Below are 27,419 nucleotides of genomic sequence, written 5' to 3'. Positions count from 1 at the left end.
GGAGACAAGCCAGATGTAATGTACAACTGCCAAAAAATTTCAGCGTGAAACTTCGTGGGTGGTATTTAAAAAGTCAAAAAATATCTATCCATTTAACAAACTTATGAGTATCTTGAATATTCATTTAGAAGAAACATATTTTATCTCCATTAATTAGGTGGATTATAAGTTTGATTTTATAATTATTTTTTTTTTGCATTTTCAATATTATTAATGATAATATCTGAAATTGACTACTTCGGTGTAGTAACTGGGCTAGACAAAATAGTTTCTTATTTTTAGGTCTGACATTTAAAATTTAAAAAAAACCACAAAAACAAGGAACATTTTAAATTTTAACACCCTTTTCAAAGTAACTGAAATGAATTTACTTTACAAAATGGCTAACTTTTGTTTGTTATTAGATGAGCCATTTCAACTTGAAAAATAAAAATAAAAATTCCAGGGGTCTCTTAATACACAAGTAAGTGACTTTACATCTTTAAATCACAACAACAAAAAATCCCAAATAATTGTTATGCTACCTGCTGAGAGGAGAGGAAAGGTAAGCATATAATAAGATGTTAAAACCCGATTAAAATTCTTCCCTAAGATAGTTTGGTTTAACTTTAGTTTTAGAAGCTTAATGGTACTTGCAACGCTTTCTTAAGCTATACATGCACTAAGAGAACGTAACATAAAGAGAGGACCTTACCAGAAGATCCCACCAACTACCCGCTCATTAACATTAAGTAGGATTTTCTTCATTGGCCTCGTAGAAGGATAAAACAAGTAGGAAGTCCAACTGCATGTCAAATGATCAGATCTTAGATAATCAGATACAACAGAATTATTTTCTGACCACTTTGCAGTTTATTTCTTCAAATGACCTCTTTTGATAAGGAATACATTGAGATAAAAGTTTTAAATACCTGTTGTGAATTTTTCACCTATTTCTCATACAACCCTGTTTTCCAGCACTTATACGTGGGCCACCACAGACATATGTGACCAATTGTCTCAAAACAGTATCATGTCAGGATAGAATTTATGCTGAAAATTGAATCTAAATTCAAAATCACTATAATCACGTTTTAGCTCCCTTTGCAGTTCATGAAATGACACGCATTCATTTTAATTAAACAAATTATTCTCAATCAAATTTTATAATTTAAACTTAAAAATTCAGTTCTCCGTATCTTGAAGGTCCCAACAAAATATTATCTTGAACTGCAAAGAGTTAAAATGTTGTGATTATAGTAATGACCAGGTTCAATCCTAGTAATATCTGAATGGCTTTTTAATTAAAAAAAATAAGAATAAGAATATTATATTGAAGACTAGATCTAATACTTATTTGATGGCATTTGTTTTGTTTTGTTCAAAGGGCTTTACCACTTTTAGGTCATTTCAGTGCCCGGAAGTAAAAAGAAAGAAGATGACAAAGGTTTAGATCAAGTTAAAAAGCATCGAAATAAAAAAAAAAACAAAAAAAAAACAACCCAATACAATATAAAGAGGTCAGGTTAAACAGAGATCAGAAGTAGATCTGAGAGCACTGACCATTAATCAGGTCAGAACACAAGGAAGTAAAATAAGCCTTTTGGTCATCTAAATTTTCATAAAGCTAATACTATTTCTTATTCAGATAATTTTTTTTTTTCGGTTTAAGATGAACAAATTTGTTGTGATCACTCTGAAAGATTTTCTAAGATTTTGTTTTAAACTATATTTTAAAGCTATTAAAAAAAAAAAAAATTAATTTGATTACCTTTTAAATATCCTTATCCAACACAGATTATATACTATAAATACTTGGACTTTTGTAATAAACATGCATAAATATGACAACATGAGCAACAACTTATTAATAATCTTATGTGAGATTTGACCAGAAAATGTAAATATTCCTGATTAAAACAAAAATAAAAAAAAACCCCAGAGAAAAATAATTAAAAAAAAAAATAATAACAAAAAGAAAAGAAACAAATACAACTGTTTATAAAATGGGAGTTAAAAATAAAGGAACTTATTTTGTTAAAGCATGGCTTGGAACATATCCCGATATCAAATGCTAATCTTTTAAAAATTATATTTCACAGAGAATGCATCTTGCCTTTCTTTTTTTAATTCAATTTTATTTTGCAGGATGCACATTAACTATACACACTTAAAGAGAAACATATGAAGCAATAAAATGAGACCTAAGATCATATATTATATTAATCACCCATCGGGGGAAAAAAGTTCTGCACCACACAAACCATCCCCCCCCCCCTTCTCATTGTCATCCTGAATTATACAGATCATTAATTTCAACGGCTGTAGAATGGATCTAGGGAATAATCTTCCATATTCAAAATATTAAGAGACATGTCAGTGGACCTTTATCACCGGATGTGATGGTTTGGGACTACAACAGTTTATCACAATATCTAAAAATAGCTTATCAATATAAAGACTGAAAAGTGTATTAATATTAAATAAGCAATCTGTTGAAAACAGTCTAAAAGGTTTATTTAGTGTTCAATTACATCTTCCATCTTTATAAATTTCATTTTCGAATCACATTTACATATCTATAAGATAAATAAAAATATATTTTAAAAAAAGATCTAGTCTGCCTGGTGAGGGGGAAAAAAAACATTTAAATAACCCCAAATATTTCAGCATTTTTTGGGCAACCTCTTAATCCGTTATCACTTTTATCACTTGTCGAGAATTTTGAATATGGATTTCAGTTTCTAGCCTCAAATAATAATAATAATAATAATAATAATAATAATAATAATAATAATAATAATAATAATAATAATAATAATAATAATAATAATAATAATAAAAATAAAAACAAATACAATAAAATAATAATAATAATAATAATAATAATAATAATAATAATAGTAATAACAATAGTGAAGAAGAAGAAAAGTAGACCCCGAAAACACCTTAGAAACAAACAAGTTATTGGATTGCATTAATTTCCCTGAATTTTCCCTGACTAAATATTAGCCCCAAATAAAATATAGGTGCATTTATATACATATGACAGATGATTGATGAAATCATGACAAAGACAGCTTGTCTTTGAATTAAAGCCCTGAGCTAAATATTGGTTTTTAAAAAAAATGGCACAAAACACAATGTGCAAATTATACACAACCAATAAAAACCAGTCTCATCTAGCCGCTTTATGGCGTTGTTTGCCATTATGGCGGCTGTTTCGGTTTTTGCTATTCCCACCGCTACTCTGAGGACGCATGGGATTATTACCATTACCACCACTATTGTTGCTATGTTGAGAAGAGGATCCCCCTGAGTATGGCGCCACCGGTGGCTTGTTGTGTTGATGAGGAGATGAGGATGGTGGGAGTCGTGAAGAGGATGAAGACATGGGGCCTGGATAGGTGGCATAGCGGTCACGGTCACGACTACTGTGGTGACCGTCTCGGCTATTGGATCTGTTGTGGGTGGTCATAGCAGTTGAAGAGGAATTTAAAGTGGCTCGGTGGTGTAAAGACGGGTTGTTGTTACTATGAAGGGACTGATGTGATGAGGACATTTGTTGCTGTGGCGAGGGGGATGACGATTGATGACTGTGGTGAGGGTGATGATGATGATGAGGATGATGATGATGAGGATGGTGCTGATGAGGAGGAGCAGTGGGATGATGATGAGGAGGATAATATGAAGTATTTGAAGTGGATAGTTGATTACTACCATTATGTATTATTTCATTTACATGATGGAGAGATGGTGACCGGGCGGAATTGGGAGACGGTGATGAAGACGTAGGAGAACCAACAGCTCTGCTGTTGTAATTTCCTTGTCCAACAGAATTAGAATAAAAATATACACTATTACTACTGTTGTTATTATTGCCATTGCCACTAGCATTGCCATTGTGGTGGCTGTTTCCACTGCCACCACCATTACTGCTGCCATTGAAAGAACGGGAAGAAGAAACACTGCTATTGCTATTATCACGAGAAGGCTTGCCACTGGTGACATTTTGACCAGATGGAGGTAGGGAAGATCTATTTGTATCTCTGCTTCGTATAAATTCCTGGCTAATGATTTGGTTGGCTCTATTATTGCTTCCTCCCCCACTACTGGATCTGACTGGTTTAGATGGTGCCGCAGATGGTGGATTGTGACGATGAGGAGAATTGTGATGATGATTGTGATGTTGGTGGTGGTGGTGGTTGTGATGGTTATTTGAAGCACGATGATTGTGGTGGGGGTGGTGATATCCAGTTTCCTGGCTTGTAGAATTTGAATGTTGCACATTTATAGCGTCCAAGTCACGCTCAGAATCCTGGTGAAGAAAATGAGAGAAAGAGATTTTTAAAAAATAGTATGAGAAAGTCAATATAGAAATGTAGAATAAATAATTATTTAAATTTTGTTTTCATTCTATTTCATTATCAAGGTTATATATGTGAACAGTTTTTGGTAGTGGACAATTGCTAAAAAAAATCTTTTTTTTTGGGTAAAGTAAATGCATTTTCCACTATTTAAATTCTTTATCATAGAAAATTAATTAAATATCTTCCAAGTTTCGCCCAGAGCACAGTAAATAACTAAACGTATAATAGGAGTAAATGATCCTTTTAAAGAAATTCAGTAATTTGCTGAAAGGATTCAATAATAACAGTTCAACAGTTTGTAAGAACTTACAGTATCACTTGCGGCTCCATCTGAGCCAGCCCTGGAGCTGGAAGATGATTTATACCCTGAGCTGACATCACTGCCTTCATTCTCCACACTGCCGTCTGGAGGCAAGGGAACAGCCTCTGGCTTGGGAGTGTCCCCTGATGCAGCTGCCCTGTAATGATAAGGCAAAAATTCCAATTACATTTTTCTATCTTTAAAAGGGAAAACGATAACAAATAAAGACATAAAAGTTTGACATATTTATTTTGGTGGAAGTTTAATGTTTGTGTGTGGTTGTCTTTGCGTGTGTGTGTGAGAGAGAGAGAGAGAGAGATAGAGAGAGAGAGAGAGAGAGAGAGAGAGAGGGAGAGGGAGAGAGAGAGAGAGAGAGAGAGAGAGAGAGAGAGAGAGAGAGAGAGAGAGACAGAGAGTGAGAGAGAGAGAGAGAGACAGAGAGTGAGAGAGAGAGAGAGACAGAGAGAGAGAGAGAGAGACAGAGAGAGAGAGAGAGAGAGAGAGAGAGAGAGAGAGAGAGAGAGAGAGAGAGAGAGAGAGAGAGAGAGAGAGAGAGAGAGAGAGAGAGAGAGAGAGGCAGAATTTAAAAAACTAAAGCATTTATATAGCGTAATATCCACTAAAGTGCTCAGTACTTTACAAAGGGTCCCTGACAAACAGCAACATGTAGAACGAGACATACGCCTGTTAGGCGATATTACAATTTTTTCCAACAGAGACAACGCTCTTAACGGCCAGGTACTCTTTTGACACCTGAGTACACTGAGAGAATGTGAGTAAAGAGCCTTTTCAAAGTACTCAACTATGCCCAGAACGAGGCTCAAACCCAGGACAATCTGACATGAAAGCGAGTGTCATACCACAAGACCACATGGCCGCACAATATTATCTGTATTAAAAGAAATAAATTTTCTCAGCACCACTATTAACTATTACTGGTCCCCATATGGAATTGCACACAGTAGACATTTTCTAAATACCTACTATTATTGTGGAACAAAAATATGTACACTATTATTGTGACCGGAGCTCAAGACAATGTTATAGATAGTGTGCAGATGGCTAAGAAACTCACAACATTGCCATCCGGAAATATAACTAACACATAAAACAGTGTGTAGCCTGAAATGTTTATAGTCTGGTAAATACAGTTTCGTGAGAATTACTCATAAACGCGGATGGCAAAAAACAATAACAAAGACCTGAGTGACGTCAACTTCGTTCTATCTATTAACTCCATCAGAAGAGCATTGCCCACCTCAGTTTTCAATGGGATAAAAGGCCATACAAAAATGGTTCTTCATCAAAGCCTAGTTTTGGTTCATAATTTGTGATTTTGTAGTCACATGTTTCAACTCTTTGTCTTTCTACCCGGATTAATCAATGTTAAAGACAACACATTAAATGTGAATCAAAAGAATCAGAAATATTGTACCATTATTCTATTAATCTACTACCCAAGTTTGATAAAAGAGGTTAGCCATATTTAAGCATCCCAAAAAAAATAGCTGCATGATTCTGATGCCGTATATCTAATATAGTTTAATGTACACCAAACTCAAGGACCATCATAAATGTCTGTAATGTGACAAAATGCTCTTTATTGAATGTAGTGTGAATGTATGGTGATGACCTGTTTTATTGGACTCCGAGGTCAAGTCAAACACAGTCCTCATTACATATTGTGAATGCTCAGTCATATATATATTTTATAATTGTTATCATTATTATTGATTTTATTATTAGCATAATTATTCATATGACTTACTTGGCTTCAGCTTTCCCAGATGCAATAGCAGCGTATGTGATTTCCTTCTTTTTACGAGAGATGGCCAGCTTCTTTGCAACATTCACTGAACTGGAAGATGGGGGAGTAGGGCTATCACTGGAGGATGCTTGCAGAACAACTGTCTCTGTCTCTTCAGACAAGTCGTCAGGATTGTGGGAGGAAACTTGGATGTCAACACTTTCATCAACATCGTCGTCATCATCATCATCGTCATCTTCATCCTCCTCATCATCCTCCTCCCCATCATCATCTTCATCTTCTTCTGCCTCATTATTTTCCTTAATATTACTAGATATGGCACTTGGTTGAGAGCTGGGAACTGCTGGTGGCGGCTGCTGTATCAAGAACTTCTGTCTTACCCACTCTCTGTAATCTACCACATCCTCTGTGACACGGATTATTCTACTGAGGATACTAAAAACGAGAGTATAAAAAATGTTTAACAACAACTCAATGGATGATTCTACTAAGGTTATTTGAAACGAAAGGAAGAAAAATCTAAAAACAGACTTTCATATTTAAATTGGATATATTACATTCTATCCAAACTTTTAGGATTCTGCAAGGGTGTTTGTTTTTTGTTTGTTTGTTGCTTTAGGTCTCTTCCAACACAATTGAGGTTATATGAGAGACCGCTGAAACAAAAAAACAAGCAATCTAACACTAACAAAATAGTACAAATGTAAATCAAAATCATAACCTAAAGATATCATAAGCTAAATTATAAATAACCAAGAACAAACAGGCAGAAGATTTACAGAAAAAAAATATCCCCTGTCAAAAATACAATCACAAACCAAAGAAGCAGGATAGGCAGTAAAAAGAGAAGAAGAAACGACATCACTATCGGATCGTACACCCATGCGAACATCATAGGTATACGATTCAAGGGTGATGCTCCCATCCAACCACCCGCTGCAAGGGTGGAAAGTCCAACAAACCAATCAGTCTGATGGATAAATCTATGAAAAAGGCCAGAACTATCAAGAGAACACCAAGGGCAAATTAGCTTCAAGCTAAAATTTCCTTGATGAACTCTAGCTTCAAGTGTCTCATGAGATTAAAATCACTAAAAAAAAATATGTTCTGACTATTATTATTTTCCTCCCCTCTCTCTCTCTTCTTCTACACTGCAATTTGGCTTGTTCATCCTTAACTTGAAAAGAAAAGGAGAACGAGAGATCATTGTTCCCCATATAAACAATTCAATAAGTGAATATATGGAAGGGATATCTCATAGTTTTCCAAGACTGCATCGCATACATATGTGTGACTGTCTGATACCCAGATGTCACACTGACTGTTTCCAAGATATGAGTAAAAAGAAGGAAATGGATTATTGTTCCTAATAAAGATATTTTGAAAATTTAAACTGTATTTTATTCAGTACGGTTTGACCTGTATTTTTGTTCTAACTTCATTTTTTTTTTTTGTTGCAATTCTGGGCATCTTTTGTCAGGCTACAACATTTAATGGATAGAGCATTAAGGTAAAGTTTAAAATAATTTTTATATTATGTACAGTGTCTACCTTTCATGATCCTGAAGTAGGTGGGCATTGCAAGGGTTGACTGCATGGTTAAGTACAAGGAAGGCATATCCAAAGGCATCTTTCACAGACATTGCACCGTAAGAACTCCTTCCTATATCATTACCTATCAAAATAAAAAAGAAACGAGTGAGCCGAATGCTGCCTAGAATTAAAAATCATATTATACACTGATGAAAGAATTGCATGATAAATGATAGACCCTTTCTTGAGTGTGCTCAAAATACTGGGAGGAAAAAAAATTAATTTTAAGACATAGACACATATCTCTCTAAAAACTGAAAATTAAAAATAATTTGAATTATAATGCCCTTCAGTTTTTATTTCAAAATGTCACAGAAAAGCAACTTGTATCCAAATCATAACTTTGAATCAACTCACCAGCCTTGAGAGGGTCTTCAATGCATAGAAGTGATGGGCGATGACCATTTTCCATCTCCTTTACGACATCATCCTTGGGAAGATATGCTCCACCATTCTTAATTCTGATGGCAGTCTTCAAATAGTTGAAGTTACGTCCATAAAGCTCAAAAAATTCAATTAGCAAAACACCCAAGTTTACATTTGGCTTTAAAGGGTCGTCTCGTGGATGGAGCTAAAAGAGAGAGAGAGAGAGAGAAATTATGAAAACTACAAGGACAAAGGTCAAAACAAAATCATTTCATGTAATACTAATTGACTAGTAAATCAAAGATGGGTGAGCCGTAAATGTCTTTTGGTTTTGTTTTTAATTTGTGCCTCCATAGTAATAGTTTTACTTCTGAAAACTTTTTCTCCTTTTCTCCCAACATGCGCCAATACAAAACTCTTTAAAGCACATCAGAACAACTGAAAAAGACCTCCACTCACTACCACATGGCCTTTGACCAAAGAGCACAAGCTCAAAAGGCTCTGGATTAGAGATAACAACAATATTAATGACAAAGCGGCCAACTGTTTAAAGAGCTAAAACGGGATATCCTAGTGTACAATACCGTCATGACCCAAGACAGCAGTGTCTTTGGACTATTATATAGTATAATCCAGATTTAAAACTTTTTCTGTTCCTTGTTTTAATTTGCTAACAACAAAGCATAATCCTGAGACAAGCAAATGTCATTTCTATACTTATAAATAGTCCATTTTTGTATTAGTATTTATTTTAAATTGATCTCCAGATATTGCCAAATCAACAACCTTTGCAGTGCAGTGTCACAAAGTAAGCTAGGGCGAGGTGACTTGCTTAAGGCCACACAGGACAGCAGGGTAGTTGAACTCGGTACCTTTTGGGTACGAAGCAAAGACCACACCGCTGAGCCACGCAGTTCTTTAATGAGAATCATGCCAAACAATCATATTAACTGGTTTGTGATAAAGCCCAACTATACATGGCGATAAACTGGGCATATTATTATTATTATTATAATTATTATTATTATTATTACCTGTAAAAAACTAATGGCTAGAAGGGTAAGACTGTAAGATGAAATACCACCAGTAAACACTTCATTGAGATCTCTTTGGAGGAGGAATTGCTTGAGGACTAGCACTAGATATTTCAAGCAGGAATACTTGGCCAGAAATTCCTGAAAGTAAAATATATATACATTATACAATTTTTTTTTTCAATTGGAAGAAAAGTCAATATAAAAATTCAACAAAGCTGAACAAAAATATACAAAAAAGTTTGAATCTTCTTTACAAAAGATTTGGAACTTCACTATATCTTTATTAACAAAATATATATTATCCCTTTTATATAGTATGAATTGTCACTTCAAAATGCTTTGTAAATAATTTTAAAGTTCAGAATTGGTCACATTAACATTTATGAGTTTAAAAAAGAAAGCAATAGTTTAGACAAATTTTTCACTAAGATTTTCTTAAATACTTCTTAATCGAGAAAAAGAACTGGCAGGGAAGAGAGAAAATCTGAATCTGAATGATAAGAATCTAATTTGAAAGAATATTTACTAAATACTTTAGGATGGAGGAGTAAATAAAAAAATCCAAAAAACCCAGCTATAAAAACAAAATTTCAATTTATAATTTGTTTCCAAGGAAAACAAAATAAAAACCATTTGATAACGCATATGCTTTGTAACTCAGAGTAAAAAAAATCCCTCATAACTTTATTTCGTCAATAAATGAGTGGTACATCTGAACGAAGCACGTACTGTTCTAAAGCTGCAGTAACCGATCAAGTGGTACCTAATAGAAAGAACACTATCATGTTACATCACTAACCAACCTGAATTAACTTGGCACTTTCTACACCATAGTTTTGGTTGTCCAGGTTAAAACTGACATCCACCTTAACTTCCGACTCTGAATCTGTCAATTTTACAATTGGAACCTGGAAAACAGTAAAATTGAAATGTATTTGATGATTTGGATAATAGACATGGTTAATAGAAATAAATGAATTAAAAAGTTTAGGTAGCTTCTAGCTGAATGTAAATGTTTCAGTGATAAATAGCCAATCAAGTCTCTCTATAATTAATAAATTTGTTCTCATTTTATTATTTAAATGTCAATAGAGAGATTTAAAACTGTAGTTTAAGTTAGCCCTAACCATAAAATCTTGATAAAAAAATATTACAAGATTTGTTTCCAATTCTAAAATGATTTTATTATTATTTTTTAAATTTGTTATTGCCTTCTTAAAAAAATAATTTGATTTTTAAAAAGTCTGACACATACAGGAACTGAGGAAATTGGTTGGCCTGATGGTGGTTTATAATCATGTAAAGAACAACAACAAAAAAACATCTATAGCCAAAGGCAAATGAAGGATCTTACTGAGGCCTTATCTAGAACTTTGATGGATGAAGCCTCTGCCACCTTGGCTTTGATTAATGCATCATAGAGTGTCCATAATGGTAAAGAGTCCCACTTGCCGAATACTACTAAGTCGATGTCACTGAAACAAACATTGGAATATATTACTCTTTGGCAGTAACAACAATAATAATGACGATGGTAATACCAAACACAACAACAAACAACAGACCTGCAAGAATCAATAATAAATATGCTATCTGTATTTTCATTTTCATTTTGTTCTACAGAGACAAAACTAGAGTTTAAGGGAATCAAATTAAAATTTAATAACCTTTTCAAATCGTCTTCTTTTTTTTTTTTAAAGCGCTGTCAGTGACAGCATTACATGGGACAAAGCCCTTTAAATTCCTCATGATCACAATAAAACATTTTAGTGTTTTCATCAGGATTCTTATCCACAACAATCTGGATTCAAATCAGCCTCCTTTGTAATCCACACATTTTCCACTTAATGTCAATTTTAACCCCAGATCGCAGAATCAGTTTAAAAATTCAATTCAAGACTATTTAAAAAAATAAAATAAAAAATAAAAAACATGTTTAAAATAAAAAACAAATTCAAAATTTAAAAAAACAACAAAAACTCATTGATTATAAGATAGCACAGGCTTAAGCAAGGAAATCTAGTTGATGCTGAGCGGGTACCAACAATACAGATTAGAAAAAAATATTTCTAGTACTAAAACAACCACACAATTTAATATTGCATGTCATTGAATTAAGAATACAACCTTGTGTTTGAAATGGATAGACAGTAGACAGTAAATATTATGCTTACCTAGTTGGTAAGTAGAGACCTGTCCTAAAGCTGCCAAACACTTCGACCTGTTAAAAATACACAGAAAAATTTTTAAAAAATTTATTCACTTTATTCATCTCTTTTTTTTAAATGTAAAACTTTGCATTATGATTATGCTCAAGAACAGAAAAATGTACAAAAATGCTTAATAATGGAGTCACATCATGATGCTGGGGAATGGAAAAATTGCATCATGTTGTTTAAGACTGGAGAAATTGCATCGTGATATTTAAGAATGGAGAAATTGCATTGTTCTGCTATGCTTGAGAATGGAGAAATTGTAAGGATATCAGACTACATTTTTTGAATAAAAACTTTTGACTACGAAAAATTTATTTTTTGGGAGAAAGAGAAAAAAACCTTAGTGAATAAAACATTTTAATTAATTGTCTATAAATAACAATCGATAGTTAGAAAAGAAACCAAACAGGGAAAAATAAATGAGATTCAGTAGCAATTCTCGACTTTTCTAGATATCTAGCACTGCTTTTTGACAGTCCCTACAGTTCAGTGATCAAGCAATCCCCTCCCCAGCAATGGGTGTCTATCTTTGGTGTAGTCATGTAGTTCCCCCCCCCCCTGCCCCACCCCTGTGTCCTGTGAGATTGGACAGAGTTAGGTCCTTGCGATCTAGCAGAAAATACTTGGTGGGAGATTAGCATTCTATCAAGAGGGCAGCAAACAACTGTAGTACTTTCCATTCAATGCTATAGAAACGGGAATGAACACAGTGAAGTCAAAGTCACATCCCTGTTACTGCTCTCTCGGCAAAAATAAATGTGATGATGTTAGGGAGGAGTAGAATTGAACGAGTGCGAAAGGGTTGACTTCTACTCCAGATCAAATGGACCAATAACGGGATTATAAATGCGTAAGTATGAAGAACGGGAGGGGGTTAGAATAAAAAAGACATAAATTTGGACATAGATGATGTGGTGGATTGGGCTTATATTCAGGAAGACATTTCAGCATACTTAGCTGCCAGTCAGAAATTGGTTCATTTGTTTTGGTTTTTTGTTGTTTTTTTTTTAAGGGCTTTACGGTGCGGTGCTTGCGACATATTAAGGTAATTTCAGTGCCGGTACAAAGGAAGAAAAAAAAATATAGAATTACAATTGGAGGTACGCAAGAAAAAGAAAGACAAAGGGGACTGGTTCAAATAGGGAACAGATGTAGATTCAAAGAGCCCACCATCAGACCACCTAAAAGTCTCATCCCAATACCAGCATAGGACCCCACCAAGAGGAATACACTCAAATGCTTACAGAATAATATGTCCAAAACAGAAAATATAACTAACAATACATAACAGAGAGATTGAATTACAAGGGGGGTGTGGGGGGGGGGGGATATCATCTCCCAAAACTATAACTATACATTTAACTGTTTCCCTCCAAGCCAAGGACTCTGACAAGGGAAAGGACAAAACCAAGTAATCTCATTCCAAGCTAAAGATAGAAAGCAAGTTGGAAAACAGATATAAAGGGATAGAAGACACAGGAAGTGACCTCCCTGATCATTATGGGAGGTCAGAAACCCCATCTAGAGTAGGAACTTTAAAAAATGGAGGAAATCTATGAGTATCAAAAGATATGGCATATCTGTCTCCTAAGTTGTAATAATGTGTAAAAACCATGACAGCAATGGAAAGCAAAACATAGAAATAAAAAAAATTTAAAAAAACATTAAAAAACCGGATTAGACAAACTTCTGACATGATCAAAATAGCGGCAATCCCTAATTAGTAGACATCTGGTAGCGATGAGCATAACAAATTTGGCAGGTGATTGAAATTCCTATTGGAATGTGACCAGTAGGTAAGGCATGAGGACGATAGCCTTATTGAGGAAGAGAGGTCATGGAATAATACAATACTAACAATAAAGATGCTGGCTCTGGTCTGGGCTGGGGGCGATGGGGAGTGTAAGATGATGATGATGATGATGCTGATGATGATGATGATGATGATAGAATGTTTGGGCTTGCTGATGTGTATTCACAGTAATACACTTAATTAATTGAGAGTCTGTCAGACTAATAAAATGATTTGTTCACTTACCCTGGCATCGGGCCACAAGGATTGTATCACAGATCGTAATCTATCCACCACAGCCTGTCGCATCCTATGTTCTTGGGGCTGGGGGGAAATGTACTCAAAAAAATCCACTATGTCTTCATGTAACCTGGAGAACAAAGAAATTAGACAGAAGAAGATCTATGAAGACATTGAGACACATAGAGATCAGTCATTTCAATAAAAACAAAAAGGAATGATGGAGGAATTTTAATATATTGTTAGTCATCATCCCCCAAAAAATATTTTAAAGACAAAGAGGAATTGTCAAAATCATGAACAGAAGTAAAATTACAAAGGATGTTTTATTTTTATCCTTGAAATGTATTTTGAGATCACCTAGGTTTCTTCTAAACAAGCAAAGAACCCTACCCAATGGAGAGGCACTCGAACGGTAACAAAAACATAGTAAGTGATTCTAAATTATAACATATACTACAGAGGGATGGAAAATCTCATCTCTCATGACAATTAAAAAAAATAAATTTTTAATAGATATATGTCAAACTCATTGTCACTCTTTCAGATGACTCAAGGTGGTCTTGCTTTAACCCTCTCCTTACCACCTATATCAAAATCGTCACATTTGTTACGACACAATATACATTTTTCCTTACTCAAATTTATTTTGTACATCACAAACTTTGAAGAATGATCTTTTGTTTAATTAATAAGAACAGTTGTTTTGTAGAGAGCTTGTTTGAGTTTAAAAAATCAATTTTTCTGCTGGGTAAGCCTGCCATTTTGGGAAAATACTGTGGAAAATACTGAAAATGATCGGTAAGGAGAGAGTTAACGACATGGAAAGGTAATTTGCATCAATTTCTTTCACCCTTTACTAGATGGACGTTATATTTCAAGGGTTATCCTGGTGGAAAGCATCCTCGTCTGTCAGAGTTTTAAATTAACATCATCAGGGATTTTGTTGTTTTGTTTGTTTGTTTGTTTGTTTTAAAGGAGGGGAGATTTTATAAATTATTCAGGATTAGATTTTTAAAATGTAAAAAGTGCATGAACTATGCATATAGTTAACCGTGGATAAGATCTATATATAAATGCAATGTTTAAAAACAATGATCCATATATAAATGCAATGTTTAAAAACAATGATCCATATATAAATGCAATCTTTAAAAACAATGTTACTCTGGGCCTATTTGCTATGATCATAAATCCTAATCCCAGTTTTCTCATCGATATTTCCAATTCTCTCGACCTTTTGATACAGTGTCAGTTAAATAATGTGAAGTTGATCAAAGCTGCCAACTTATAAAGCGGAATATACACACCAAATATTTGAGCAGGGAATAAAAGTTATACAAGATTATAAAAGACTTGGAATATCTACAAACTGTCATGGGATTGTGGTTATGAAGCAATCCCTGTTGTTTGGTCACGTCTCTGCGCATCAACATAAAATATTCATAATCGGGGTAATGACAATGAGTTTGATTTGGTTTCAGAAATTCAAACATCGCGTACAATACTTTGAACTCACATCAGCACATGGGTTATGGAGGAGACGCTGTTCAGACCACTAGGTCATATTAAGAGAAAATAGAAAATGGCGACAACAACAATAATAATAATAATAATAATGGTGGTGGTGGTGTTGTGGTGGTGGTGGTGGTATGATGATGATGATGGTGATGATGATGATGATGATGATGATGATAGATACGACTCAAGATGAACTAAAACGCCAAAACAAGCCGTTGTTCAGTATGTTAGCATGTTTACAAACACACGCGAAAGTCTCGTGTTCTGCAATGTGTATACCGGGTGAAGACGCAATACGCTGATACGAGATAAAGAGACTTGACACAGCTTGGGATTATTTACGATGTGGAGCGCGCGGACACGTATATAACATAGCCTACCGTCTACCATTATTAATGACTCCTCGATGAATGGCGATGATCCACATAATGCCAGCAGCATCAAAACAAGACGGTAGAGGAAGAAGAAAACAGATGTCATGTGTTGCAGACAGTAGTATAATATTATACACACACACTTCTCACCCATTCATTCGCAAACTTTTATTCCCACTAATTTTAATACCGTTAACTCACTCAATCCTAGAGATTTTTGTTACTTTTCAAAATTGGAAGAAAAATAATGTATTGAAAATGAGCATGTACATAGATAATTTTATTCATCTATCATTAACATATAAAAACTAAAAACATTAGCTTTGATTCTACGCCTATAATTTGTCTCAGAAAAATGAATAAATAGGCATGGGTAAATTACGGATATAGTCGGTGTTAGGGTTGAGTGAGTTAAGTTGTACACTGACTTTTTCTAACTTTGACTAGACAACTTGCGTTCCAACTTGTTAAAGATTTGCCATTTTGACACTTTTGAGACGTGATCGATTAACATGTTTTCAGGTATAACATAAGTTTTTGGCCATAATGCCAAAATTGCAAAACAAATATATAAACAAATAAATGAATAAATGTTTTTTTTTTTTTTGTGTCAATGTACGGTAGTTAGCCGCTTTGATTTGACGCGTTGTTCCATAGCTCGGATGCTCACTACACATCATCGTCCCTGCAGCTAATCGCATCCATCTTCATCTTGATAACACTCATTCACTAGAACGCTTTATCGAGACAGTATCAGATGTGAAATTAACCCTTTAACTTTAACGATGAAACGGAGTTGCTATAAACCTTAACTTAGTATTTACCTGCATGAACAACTAACCGTTTACATAGGAAGAACTGATCTCTTTGTTGGGGGAGGGGGGGGGGGGAGACGATAAGATGTGATAAATATGAAGGATTAATAATAAATTATGGCAAGCAGATGATAATGCGCATCTAGACCTTTTGTAACAAAAGAAGGGTTAAAGTTGCCATGTTTTAGAGGTTTGTAGTCAAAACGCTTTAACAATCGCTTCCCAGCAACTATCAATGAAAACAGTAAAAGATAATACATATAATAAACCCATCACACACAAAAAAAATAAAAAATAAATAAAATAAATATCGATGAGCAGCCACACCCCCGCATATCACCCTGTTTTCGCTTATTTAAGCATCAACATCTAACCGCGGCATGTTTGTTTTATGTTTTATGTTTGTATTTGTTTGTTTGACTGGCCGATTAATTTTACCAGCATATTGCTAAAGCGACATAAACAAATATTATTGGGAGGATGCAACGAAATACGTGATTTGTCATCGAGACGATTTACATGATACCGAATTTAATAGGAAAAAGATGGATGGATTGACGGACATAAACAGATAGATGGAAAAAAAGATAGATGGAAAAAAAGATAGATAGATAGATAGATAGATAGATAGACAGACATACAAGACAGACAGAGAGATATTATTTTAATATTTACCACAATGTTGGAGTCAGTCTACAGTCTACATCGATGTTTCAGGCCTTTTCAGACATCGTCAGGACTGAGTGTTACATGATTGCTACATTGCTACATTTCGAGCAATATTCGTACCATATGTGTATCCAACACGATTCAATAGATAGATAGATAGGTAGGTAGATAGATAGATAGATAGATAGATAGATAGATAGATAGATAGATAGATAGATAGATAGATAGATAGATAGATAGATAAATAGATAGATAGACAAGACAGGCGGTTGGATGGATGAATGAATAGAAAAATAGATTTTTGTTGCATGAATAAAATCTATCAAGATCGATGAACCCAGCGGTGCTATAAGGCCTAATGATTATTTCGGGGTGCTTTTAGTTTCTTGTTTGTTTGTTTTTTTGGTTTTTTGTTTTGTTTCTGTTTGTTTGTTTGTGTGTTTTGAGGGGAGGGGGGGTATGGGTTATTAATGTGAGCTTTTATTTAGCGCAATATTCACTCTATGTGCTAAAACCACTGTACGAGGATCACAACATCATTGTACTCAACAACAACCCTAATATTTACGCGATGTCATCATAGCCATAACAGAAATCTAGTATGGTAATTGTAGGTGCAAACGACGAAGATAAACAATTTAGTGATTATCGCAACTAATCTCGGAACCCACGTCATCTGACAAAACGCCTTTATTTTCCAATTTGGCCAGGAAACGTACACGAATGTATCGAAAGATTTACACAGATAAAGCGATTTAGGGTACTTTTTGGCCAGAAACTTTGTACTAATATATTGATAGATAGATAAATAAATTTAGAGACCGTTTTGGCCACAATATTTATACGAACTATATCGATAGATACAGACAGACATAACAATTTTGAGACTCCCAACTTACCAAAAAGCTTAAATTTATTACATTCAGAGAAATCTATACTTTATGTTGTCTGGCCAAAATGAAAAAAATAAATATTATCATTATTATCATTGTTTGGCAATACGTGTATGAATATGAATAGCATACCGCCCCTCAATAATAATAATAATAATAATAATTCAGAAATGCACACATAAGTCAAGAAGTCTTAGCAGTGGCAGTAGTAATTATACAGTTTGCACGTAAGATCGTGACCATCATTCACAGAAAACAAATTAGATATCACACGACGGATTTTAGCAGTAGCAGTGGAAGAAGAAGGGAAAAAAAAAAAAGCTTCAGCTTAAGTCGATATTTTGAATAAAACCTCAAACACCGAAGATAGGGAAGGCAGGAGAGAAGAAAAATTATCTAATCAATTGTTTTGGTTAAAAGCCCACAAATTTTAAGCCGGTGTAAAATATATAAAAATAAAATAAACACGAACATTTCGCTAGCGCTTTTCCGCGTATTCTTCCAGTTGAATGAGCTCCAGGGCGCTTCCTATAATCCTTAGCAGGATATTTGCTATCAAATTTTTCATTCAAAGTGCAAGTTGCCTGTTTTTTTTTGTGTGTGTGTATCAATATCCGTCACGGCCTACAGCAAGGTACATATTCACACCTGATCCTAGTGGGGTAATGGGTGTTAACAATACAAATGGCCCTCCCAAAGGACACAATGCCGGGGTTTGAGTTCTGTACAACGACACCTTTAGAGGTTCTCTTAGTAGACGCTGGTCCTGGGGTATCCAGACATTCATTAACCATGCTCAACTTGACTTTTTTTTTTTTTAAACCTTTGCTACAAAGCGAAGTCACTACGCCACAATAGATGGATAATGATAGAGTTCGCTGGTAATCCCACGCCATGGAGATATCACGTGCTATAAACAACGTAAGTTATCACCATCATTTGTTATCAGCATCTCTAAGTCGTGTTTATCTTTTATTTATATCTGACCCAAATATCCTGCATATTACTACAGAGCTACACATTACTACTACATGGTATCCTTCATGTGACGGCCAGGGAGGCAAAATTGTATGTATGTTTCCAGGGGCCGTTTTCATGAACGCGGACTAGCGCTTAATCTCTGACTATCTTTGACTTTAGTCAAGGACTTGAAAAAAATCGGATTTCATGTGAGCTGACTAAGCAAGTCCCAGACTAAAACCACGGGACCTTCGGACCAAACTTTTAATCATTTTCTGAGGCCGGACTTCACAAGCTTAGACCGAGACTAGTTACTTGGTTTCGTCATAGCGTCAACAAGATAGCAGTTAATTTTAGATGAGAGAGATTCGATTCGGAAGGAAAATACGTCGGCTACGAATGACAGAGGCAAAAACTATGTCGTTATTGGTAATGGCTTTAAAAAAATATAAGATAATTGCAGATCGTCGAAATTACACGTTTTTGTGAGCAAAAACTTTTTTAAAATACTGAATCTAATCGGCTCGTTAGTTGCGAATGAAGGGGACTAGAAATCGAAGGAGTTAAAATGCCCTATAGTAAAAAAGCTTCGTAGAAGAGCAAAATAATTAATTTGGAACACCCAACATCAAAAACATTTGACACTAAAACTTCCCGTAAAACCCGGACAGACGGGATAAGAGATGGCGAGAAGACGAAAAGGTGTTTAGCTAGAAAGATCCCGTGTCATTTAGCTATCTAACTTAATGAGGCTGGTTTTACTCTTTCTTTTTTTTTTTTCTTTCTTTTTTGTTCGATACTTTTTACAGCCCACTGTCTCTTGCAGTTAAGTTTTCAATAAGATAGCCCACAACCTGTCCGACATTTTTAGAGAAATCTTTGACAGGTTGTGGTCCTTCCTTCAACAGAACCCTAAGTACCATGCCATGGGGCTGGAGTTAATCCATATTAGTATAATACAGTCCACTCCGGATAATCGCAACACCTTGTAATCAGCGAAAATGTTGCGGTTAACCGAAGTTGCAATTAACCAACTGTTTGCTACCCTTTGGATGATACCTTTGACTAGCGCAAAAAGTACCCATGTTTGACACTCCTAGCTAGCAATGGTAAAACCTACAATCGTTGGCGTTCCCATGTATCCGTCCTACTGTATGATGTATCAATGACCACGGTAGAAGGACAGGCATCCAAACTCCAAGTTAAGTAGCTGTCCTATCATAAATTGTGTTTGCCATGATACAACAGAAGCCACATCGGCGTGTTTAAAGTCCCTAAATGTGACCCATCATCTTGAAACGATGAGATGGTTGACGTACTGAAAATGTATGATGGAGTGAAAAATACTTGATTTGGCTCAGTTAGTTTACTTGTGATTGAGGAAAATGCATAACAGGTAAATATATAGATAAAACAACTCTCTCTCTCTCTCTCTCTCTCTCTCTCTCTCTCTCTCTCTCTCTCTCTCTCTCTCTCTCTCTCTCTCTCTCTCTCTCTCTCTCTCGTGTTAACGTGAAAAGGTTTTGTTTTTTTGTTTGTTTGTTGCTTTAGGTCTCTTCCAACACAATTGAGGTTATATGAGAGACCGCTGAAACAAAAAAACAAGCAATCTAACAAAAATAGTACAAATGTAAATCAAAATCATAACCTAAAGATATCATAAGCTAAATTATAAATAACCAAGAACAAACAGGCAGAAGATTTACAGAGAAAAAAAAATATCCCCTGTCAAAAATACAATCACAAACCAAAGAAGCAGGATAGTCTAGTAAAGAGAAGAAGAAACGACATCACTATCGGATCGTACACCCATGCGAACATCATAGGTATACGATTCAAGGGTGATGCTCCCATCCAACCACCCGCGAAAAGGTATTTAAAGGGTAAACTGTATACTGGGATTGTGTTGGGGGAGGAATAATGAAAATATGACGCAAAATGATGAAATCTCCATTGACATGAAAATGCTAATGATCTCGCCATCATGTCAATAAATAGAGACAATTCGGAGATCAATTTTAATGGCTAAAATCTGGAGAACGGGATGTTATCACCTGTGATTAAGCCAACTTGGATATTGTCAGAGGGTTTATAGAAAAGATTTTTTTTTTTTTGGATTTAGGACAATGTAGGTTGTTGTTATAATGTTTATTATTATCATTATTATTATCATTATTATTATTATTATTAGTAGTAGTAGTAGTGGTAGCAGTAGTAGTAGTAGTAGTAGTCGTAGCAGTAGTAGCAGTAGTAGTAGTAGTAGTAGTAGTAGTAGTAGTAGTAGTAGTTAGTAGTAGTAGTAGTAGTAGTAGTAGTAGTAGTAGTATGTAGTAGTAGTAGTAGTAGTAGTAGAGTTATAGTAGATAGTAGTAGTAGTAGTAGTCGTAGTGTAGTAGTAAGTAGAGTATAGTATATTAGTAGTAGTAGTAGAGTAGTGTATAGTAATATATGTATATTAGTTATTATATATAGTATGTAGTTATAGTAGTGTAGTAGTTGTAGATAGTATAGTATAGTGTAGTAGTAGTAGTATTAGTGATGTAGTATAGTAGTAGTAAGTATAGTTAGTGTAGTAGTAGTAGTAGTAGTGTGAGTAGTAGTAGATAGTAGAGTTCTAGTATATAGTTTAGTTTTAGTAGTCTTTAGTAGTAGTAGTAGTTATATAGGATAGTAGTAGTATGTATTTAAAATAGAAATAGATTAGAGGCTAGTGCAGATATATAAATCATATGTAAACATATCGCACAGGACAGTGTAAAACAATCATATTAAACATTTAATTAATTGTTTAAATAATGTTATCATTATTATTATTATTATTGTTTGCTTCGATTTTACTTACTTTGACTTGTTGACTGGAAATAATATATTCATGCACGAGTTATATTGGCAATTGCCTAAAAAAATCCCAACCCCCCCCCCCTCTCTCTCTCTCTCTCTCTCTCTCTCTCTCTCTCTCTCTCTCTCTCTCTCTCTCTCTCGGATTTCTTTCGTTCTCGTTTTTTTAAAGCAAGAAATAAGATTATGAGGGGCTGAGGGTGGCAGGAGGAATACAAGAAATAAAACCCGACACGCTAGAAAACAAAACCGAGACATGTATAATCTGCGAAGAGAACGCCGTCAGTCTAAATAAAAAATGTTGGTTGTTAGAAAAGCAAATTCCAGTGAACAGCAAGAAATATGTCCACATCTTGGAATCCAGCAGCACGAACAATTCTTTGTGGTCTTTACAGCGCATCACACACACACACACACACACACACACACACACACACACAAAGTTAAATGAAAAAGATATTATTATAGAGTCATATGATCTGCGCTTACAAATGACCAAAAAAAAAAAAAAAGAAAAAAAGACGAGAGATAGGTATCTAAGTGTGTGTGAGCTATATGTATGAGAGATAGATAGATAGAGAGGAGAGAAGAGAGAGAGAGAGAGAGAGAGAGAGAGAGAGAGAGAGAAAGAGAGGGAAAGAGAGGGAGAGAGAGAGAGAGAGAGAGAGAGGAGAGAGAGAGAAGAGAGAGAGAGAGAGAGAGAGAGAGAGAGAGAGAGAGAGAGAGAGAGAGAGAGAGAGAAACAAACCCACGAGCCACCTATCTAATCTGTGTGTCTGCCCTAAGACAAATTTTTAAAAAGACCACCCAGACACATGCCCAGGACAGGAATACAGAACACATACTAACATTAAAATTTAAAGCTACAGCAACGACAATAAGTAGATTATAATGAACACATAATATATAAAACTAGAGGAAAGAAACATTTAAAGGAACCAACGTATGACAACCGCCGGCATGAAAAAAAAAATAAACAAATAAAAAAATTTAAACAGCTATCTAAAATTAACTCGTCCTTCCAATATTGATCGACTAAAATGGCACTCATCTTGGCAAAAACTCTTAAACCTGGGACTTCGCGAAATGAATTATCAAAGAAAGCATGGTTTCAACGAATTCAGTCTTGGGGGTAAACATTATTAACAAATAAACATAAAACGCACGCACGTGCATACACAACCCGAATCAATGGATAAATAATCAGTATAAGACAAGCACTTGACAACTCTTCATCCCCATCGCACCGTAGACTGACCTCATTTGACCGGTTGTAATCTGATGCTGACAGTGGGACAAAAAGGAGTTTTTTCCTTTTTAAAAATATTTGAATTTGACGAATTGACTGATTTCAGTTAATTGACTGAGAATTTACAGGTCTATGTTAGCAACCAATAGTAATAGCAACAACGATGCCCCCCCCCCTCTCTCTCTCTCTCTCTCTCTCTCTCTCTCTCTCTCTCTCTCTCTCTCTCTTTCTTACAGAGACAGGAACAAAACTGATTCCAGCGCGGTTCACGGCCTCAAAGGACCAATTTTTCTTGTTTTAGAAGTTGGCAGTATTGACTAGTTTTAGTTTTGTTTTAAGAGTTTTACGGCGCTTGCAACACATTAAGGTCATATCAGCGCCAGTAAAAAGGAAGAAAATGGGAGAGTTAAAAGTTCTAGAATTACAATTCAAACACCCATGAAAAGGTAAGACAAAGAAGAATTGGACCAAATAGGAAACATATGTAGATTCCAAGAGCACACTATCAGTGTACTCAGTTTGAGATCACCCAAATGCCTCCAACATGTACCCGCTGTGAGACGGCAGAGCATCTAGTCGAACGGTGTGTTGTGACGATGCTACCCGGCGGGTTTGCGACGGTGCACGAATGCGGACCGGACTTTGCTGATTGGGTCGATCGTCATAACATAGTATTGTGAAAAGCATAAGAGGCTGCTGCCTCATCCTGACAAAAGCACACGGTCCCCACTAAGAGGAATACACTCAAATGTTTACAAATCATACATAATATGTAAACAAAACAATACAGCATAACAGAGAGATGGTTTACAATTACAAGACAAAAAATATAATCTCTCAAAACTCAAACCATACATTTGACCGTTTCCCTCCCAGCTAGGATATCCGGCCAGGGTCAGGATAAAACCAAGTAATCCCATCCCAAGACAAAGTCAGAAAGCAAGGTGGAAAACAGATATAAGGGGATAGAAGACACAGTAAGTGCCTCCCTTGAGAGGTCAGTAGTACCAACTTGATACGCCGCTCCCGTACAAGCATTTTACCCCCCTTCTTTCTTTCTATAACTAATCTTTAAAACGGACATGCTATAGTTGATGCGTGTGAATGAATACAACTATTTTAATGAGTGTATTATTTCATTGCCGCTCTAGAGTTAATAAAGATGTCGATGAACACAACACATAGGCAACTGAGCTTATATTTTCACGGTCCACAAACATTAGAACAATTCATCAGATGGCACCGACTGCCCTAATTACGAAGAAGAAGAATAACCGATTGATAAGAGAATTCTTTCATTTAAATCATAATTCACGAAAAGGTGTTACCCACCTTGGGGAGAAAAATTAGTAAGTTACGGACATATTAACCTCAATCTAGCAGTCTTGACGTCAATGCAATTTGATTATCATATCTGAAATATGACCACTTTAAGAACAACATCAAACATCAACCGCAAACAACAGCCATCGAAATCGAAATCATAATAACAACGATATGCTAAGGACTGTTACGCAATCAAATACCATCATTACACAGTAACAGTATTCCTACCTCAACATTACTTATGGAGTTTTACATCACCGCAATGTTGCGGCAGTGGCTATGTATTTCACATCTAACCACTCATAATGGACCTTCTGTTTTAGATTATGTAGAATATAATATTCTCCGACTGCACACATGTGCTAAATCCAGAAACGACTTCTAGACGAAAGAAATAAAAACACATATTATATCATAAAGCATGCAATGTTCACGTAGCATCAGTTAGTGCAATGGAAATAACCTAGGTGCACTATAAACGAAACACTGTACTCGACAATCGCACCCGCTAGACAACGAGCATCGCTGCAATTTGTACACAAATACACACAATATTCACAACGAATCAACAGTCAAATTGATAGGGATGAAAGGTAAAAGCCATACCGAAGAGAAGGTGATTCGTTTCCAACCATGCTGACATTAGGAAGAATAGCTAGTTAGAGTACACAGTAGATATCATTAAGAGGAGTGAAGGTAACAGTTGCTCGAGTATATGTGAACCGCTTGTAACAGGTGTGCAGTGTGTAATTATAACACACGTTCATCCGTACAGACAGAGGAATGTGATGACGTAACAAGACAAACTTGACAGCATCGCGGACGACAGCAACTGTGACGTAATATCTACTTTACTATCATCGCCATTGGGGGAAAAAAATCAAATGGATGGATAAAAGTAAACAGAGAGACAAAGTAATATTACAAAAAAAAAAAAAAAAGACACAGAGAGAGAGAGAGAGAGAGAGAGAGAGAGAGAGAGAGAGAGAGAGAGAGAGAGAGAGAGAGAGAGAGAGAGGTGACGAAGAGGGGGAGGGGGAGGAGAGTGAGAACTCGAATTAGTCGATCAACACACTGCTGAGGATCGCGGCGTTTTCATTTTTAGATTTAGTATGGCATTGAAAGGCAAACTCCAAATAAACACCGACAACCAATTCCACTGGGAACATCGATCACACCATGGTTTACTACCAGGTTGAGACGCAACCCAGTATGGGACACGGAAACAAAAATGGTGAAAAAGAAGTTCTGAAACCACCGGAGATAAAACAAAATAATAATACACACAGCATGTAACACATTTTAAAACATTTTGGCCGGAAAATTCGCCCTGATCGAATAATATAAGTAAACGGACTCTCCATCTTGTCAAGTCTAAAGCCTGGGACTGCGAAATCACAAGATTGAGAGTGTTTCCATAATGGGGGCCAAGTCAATCGACCAATAATTGAAGGACGAGTTTTCTTGGCAAAATTTAAAAATACGCTGTTTTTTTGTTTTTTTTTTTTTTGTTTTTTTTGTCCTTAGCCAGAGATGTCAATCTTCTCACAGGTCAGAACTGAGGCTTTGATTTGATTTTGATGATTAAAAAGAGTCTGCTCCCAAGATGCAAATTAGCGCCGAAAAAATAAGAAAAACACTGGACTTGAATCCGAGACCTTAAGGTGATAAGTCGCGCGAAATTCAACCAGACCACAAAGCCGCAAAGATAAAAAACCATTTCAGGAATAAGAGGATTGCCAACAACTGCATATCGACCAACCCATTTAGCGGAAACAAGACCCCAACGCATGATACCGTCATGACCCAAAATAGCAACCTGCTTGGACTATCACTGCTTCACTGCTTCTTTTGTAACAGCTATTGCCCCCTCGAAGAACTCGGGGAGTAAATTCTGTTTCACAGCAAAGAGTGAAATCTGACTTCATGATAAACACACCACCTGAAACCCCACAGGGACACTCCAAAAACTTATTTTTCCTCATTTAACTTGTCTGAAGACAATTGGAATGTGGAATATGAAAATCCTAATGTAAAATCCTAAAAGAGTCTTCCATATTTCTTGATGCCAAGGAATCAACGCTTTTGCTCAGTGAGAACCATTGCTGAACTCCATCCTTGACCTATCTTTATTTTCTTTCTTTTCCCCTTCGGATTACCCAATTGGGACAGTCCCGATTTTATCAGGATTGGTTTAAGTCTAATTACATTCTGAGTCAATATTTATATTATATGCAATAAACACCAGTCCTGTCCCGACAGATTAATCTTACCAGCAAACAAAACTATGTGTAATCTTAAACGTCAATAGTAGGTTCGAAAGAATTTAGTGAAAACTAATCCCTCAACTAGCGATATAAAAACAACAACAAAGGGATGACTGACGTCATCTCCACCAACTCTGTCATTACAGATCATAGCTGACGCCAGCACATGCCTGTTACCTAAAACAATCAGCTCCACAGACCCTGTTTTTTGTTGTTTATTTATAAGGGTTTTACGGCGCTTGTAAAACATTAAGGTTATATCAGCGCCAGTTAAAAGGAAGAAAATGGGATAGTACAAAGTTCGAGACCCTGGGCATTACTGATCACGTTTAACACCTAAAAGCATAGGTCAAAATTGGCGATGCTATGCCCCTCATTACTGTCAAAATGATAAATACCCACAACCTATGTGGGGCTTACTGATTCAGTATCTTGACAGGTTCCAAGGGTGGCTAATGTAGATCAATGGTGAACTTGATCATTTCTGTCTTATTTAGTACGGTACCCCACTTACCTCTTTAACTGATCGTGGTAATAATCCGAGAAAGCCATGCACAGCAGTAGGACAAGAGAATAACATCCAGGGTACAGCAGCTATCCATGAATCCATTTAATAATAAATTTAAAAATCAATTTAAAGACCCACGAACTCGTCCATAATAATCGCAACTAATAATTACCAGCGAACGCTATTATTGAGAAAGCACAGTGTATTTGTATCTATTTATAATCATTATCCACACAGTATGGAAATGCGACGTCACTTGAAATGTAAATAATAACCAGGCTCTTCCGAGAAAAATAAAGTTGCAGTTTCTGTCTAGTTTGCATTAAAACGACTGGTG

The 27,419-nt window shown here is 35.6% G+C and overlaps 1 protein-coding gene across 2 annotated transcripts in view; it reads right to left on the bottom strand.

The window, feature by feature from the left end:
- Positions 1-3,024: 3,024 nt before the first annotated feature.
- Positions 3,025-27,419, bottom strand: part of LOC144976904 (uncharacterized) — a 31,809-nt gene continuing 7,414 nt past the window's right edge. Inside the window, exons 1-11 of one of the 2 annotated variants that reach the window (XM_078921503.1) lie at positions 24,914-24,957; positions 13,669-13,792; positions 11,589-11,635; positions 10,769-10,889; positions 10,218-10,322; positions 9,412-9,552; positions 8,369-8,582; positions 7,970-8,093; positions 6,419-6,853; positions 4,660-4,807; positions 3,025-4,297 (exon numbers count right to left, since the gene is read on the bottom strand). In XM_078921503.1, coding sequence (XP_078777629.1) covers positions 3,158-4,297; positions 4,660-4,807; positions 6,419-6,853; positions 7,970-8,093; positions 8,369-8,582; positions 9,412-9,552; positions 10,218-10,322; positions 10,769-10,889; positions 11,589-11,635; positions 13,669-13,792; positions 24,914-24,942 — 2,628 coding nt within the window. In that variant the 5' untranslated portion in view covers positions 24,943-24,957 and the 3' untranslated portion in view covers positions 3,025-3,157. Of the gene's footprint in view, positions 4,298-4,659; positions 4,808-6,418; positions 6,854-7,969; positions 8,094-8,368; positions 8,583-9,411; positions 9,553-10,217; positions 10,323-10,768; positions 10,890-11,588; positions 11,636-13,668; positions 13,793-24,913; positions 24,958-27,419 lie in introns of those variants that run through there. The other variant, XM_078921501.1, reaches the window with a different exon arrangement.

This window comes from Berghia stephanieae, chromosome 7 (assembly GCF_034508935.2).
Source record: "Berghia stephanieae isolate SIO BIC M18660-M18661 chromosome 7, UCSD_Bste_1.3, whole genome shotgun sequence".
In the NCBI taxonomy this organism is placed as follows: Eukaryota; Metazoa; Mollusca; class Gastropoda; order Nudibranchia; family Aeolidiidae; genus Berghia; species Berghia stephanieae.
The sequence above is the reverse complement of the archived record's forward strand: the minus strand, read 5'-3'. Positions and strand labels throughout refer to the sequence as shown.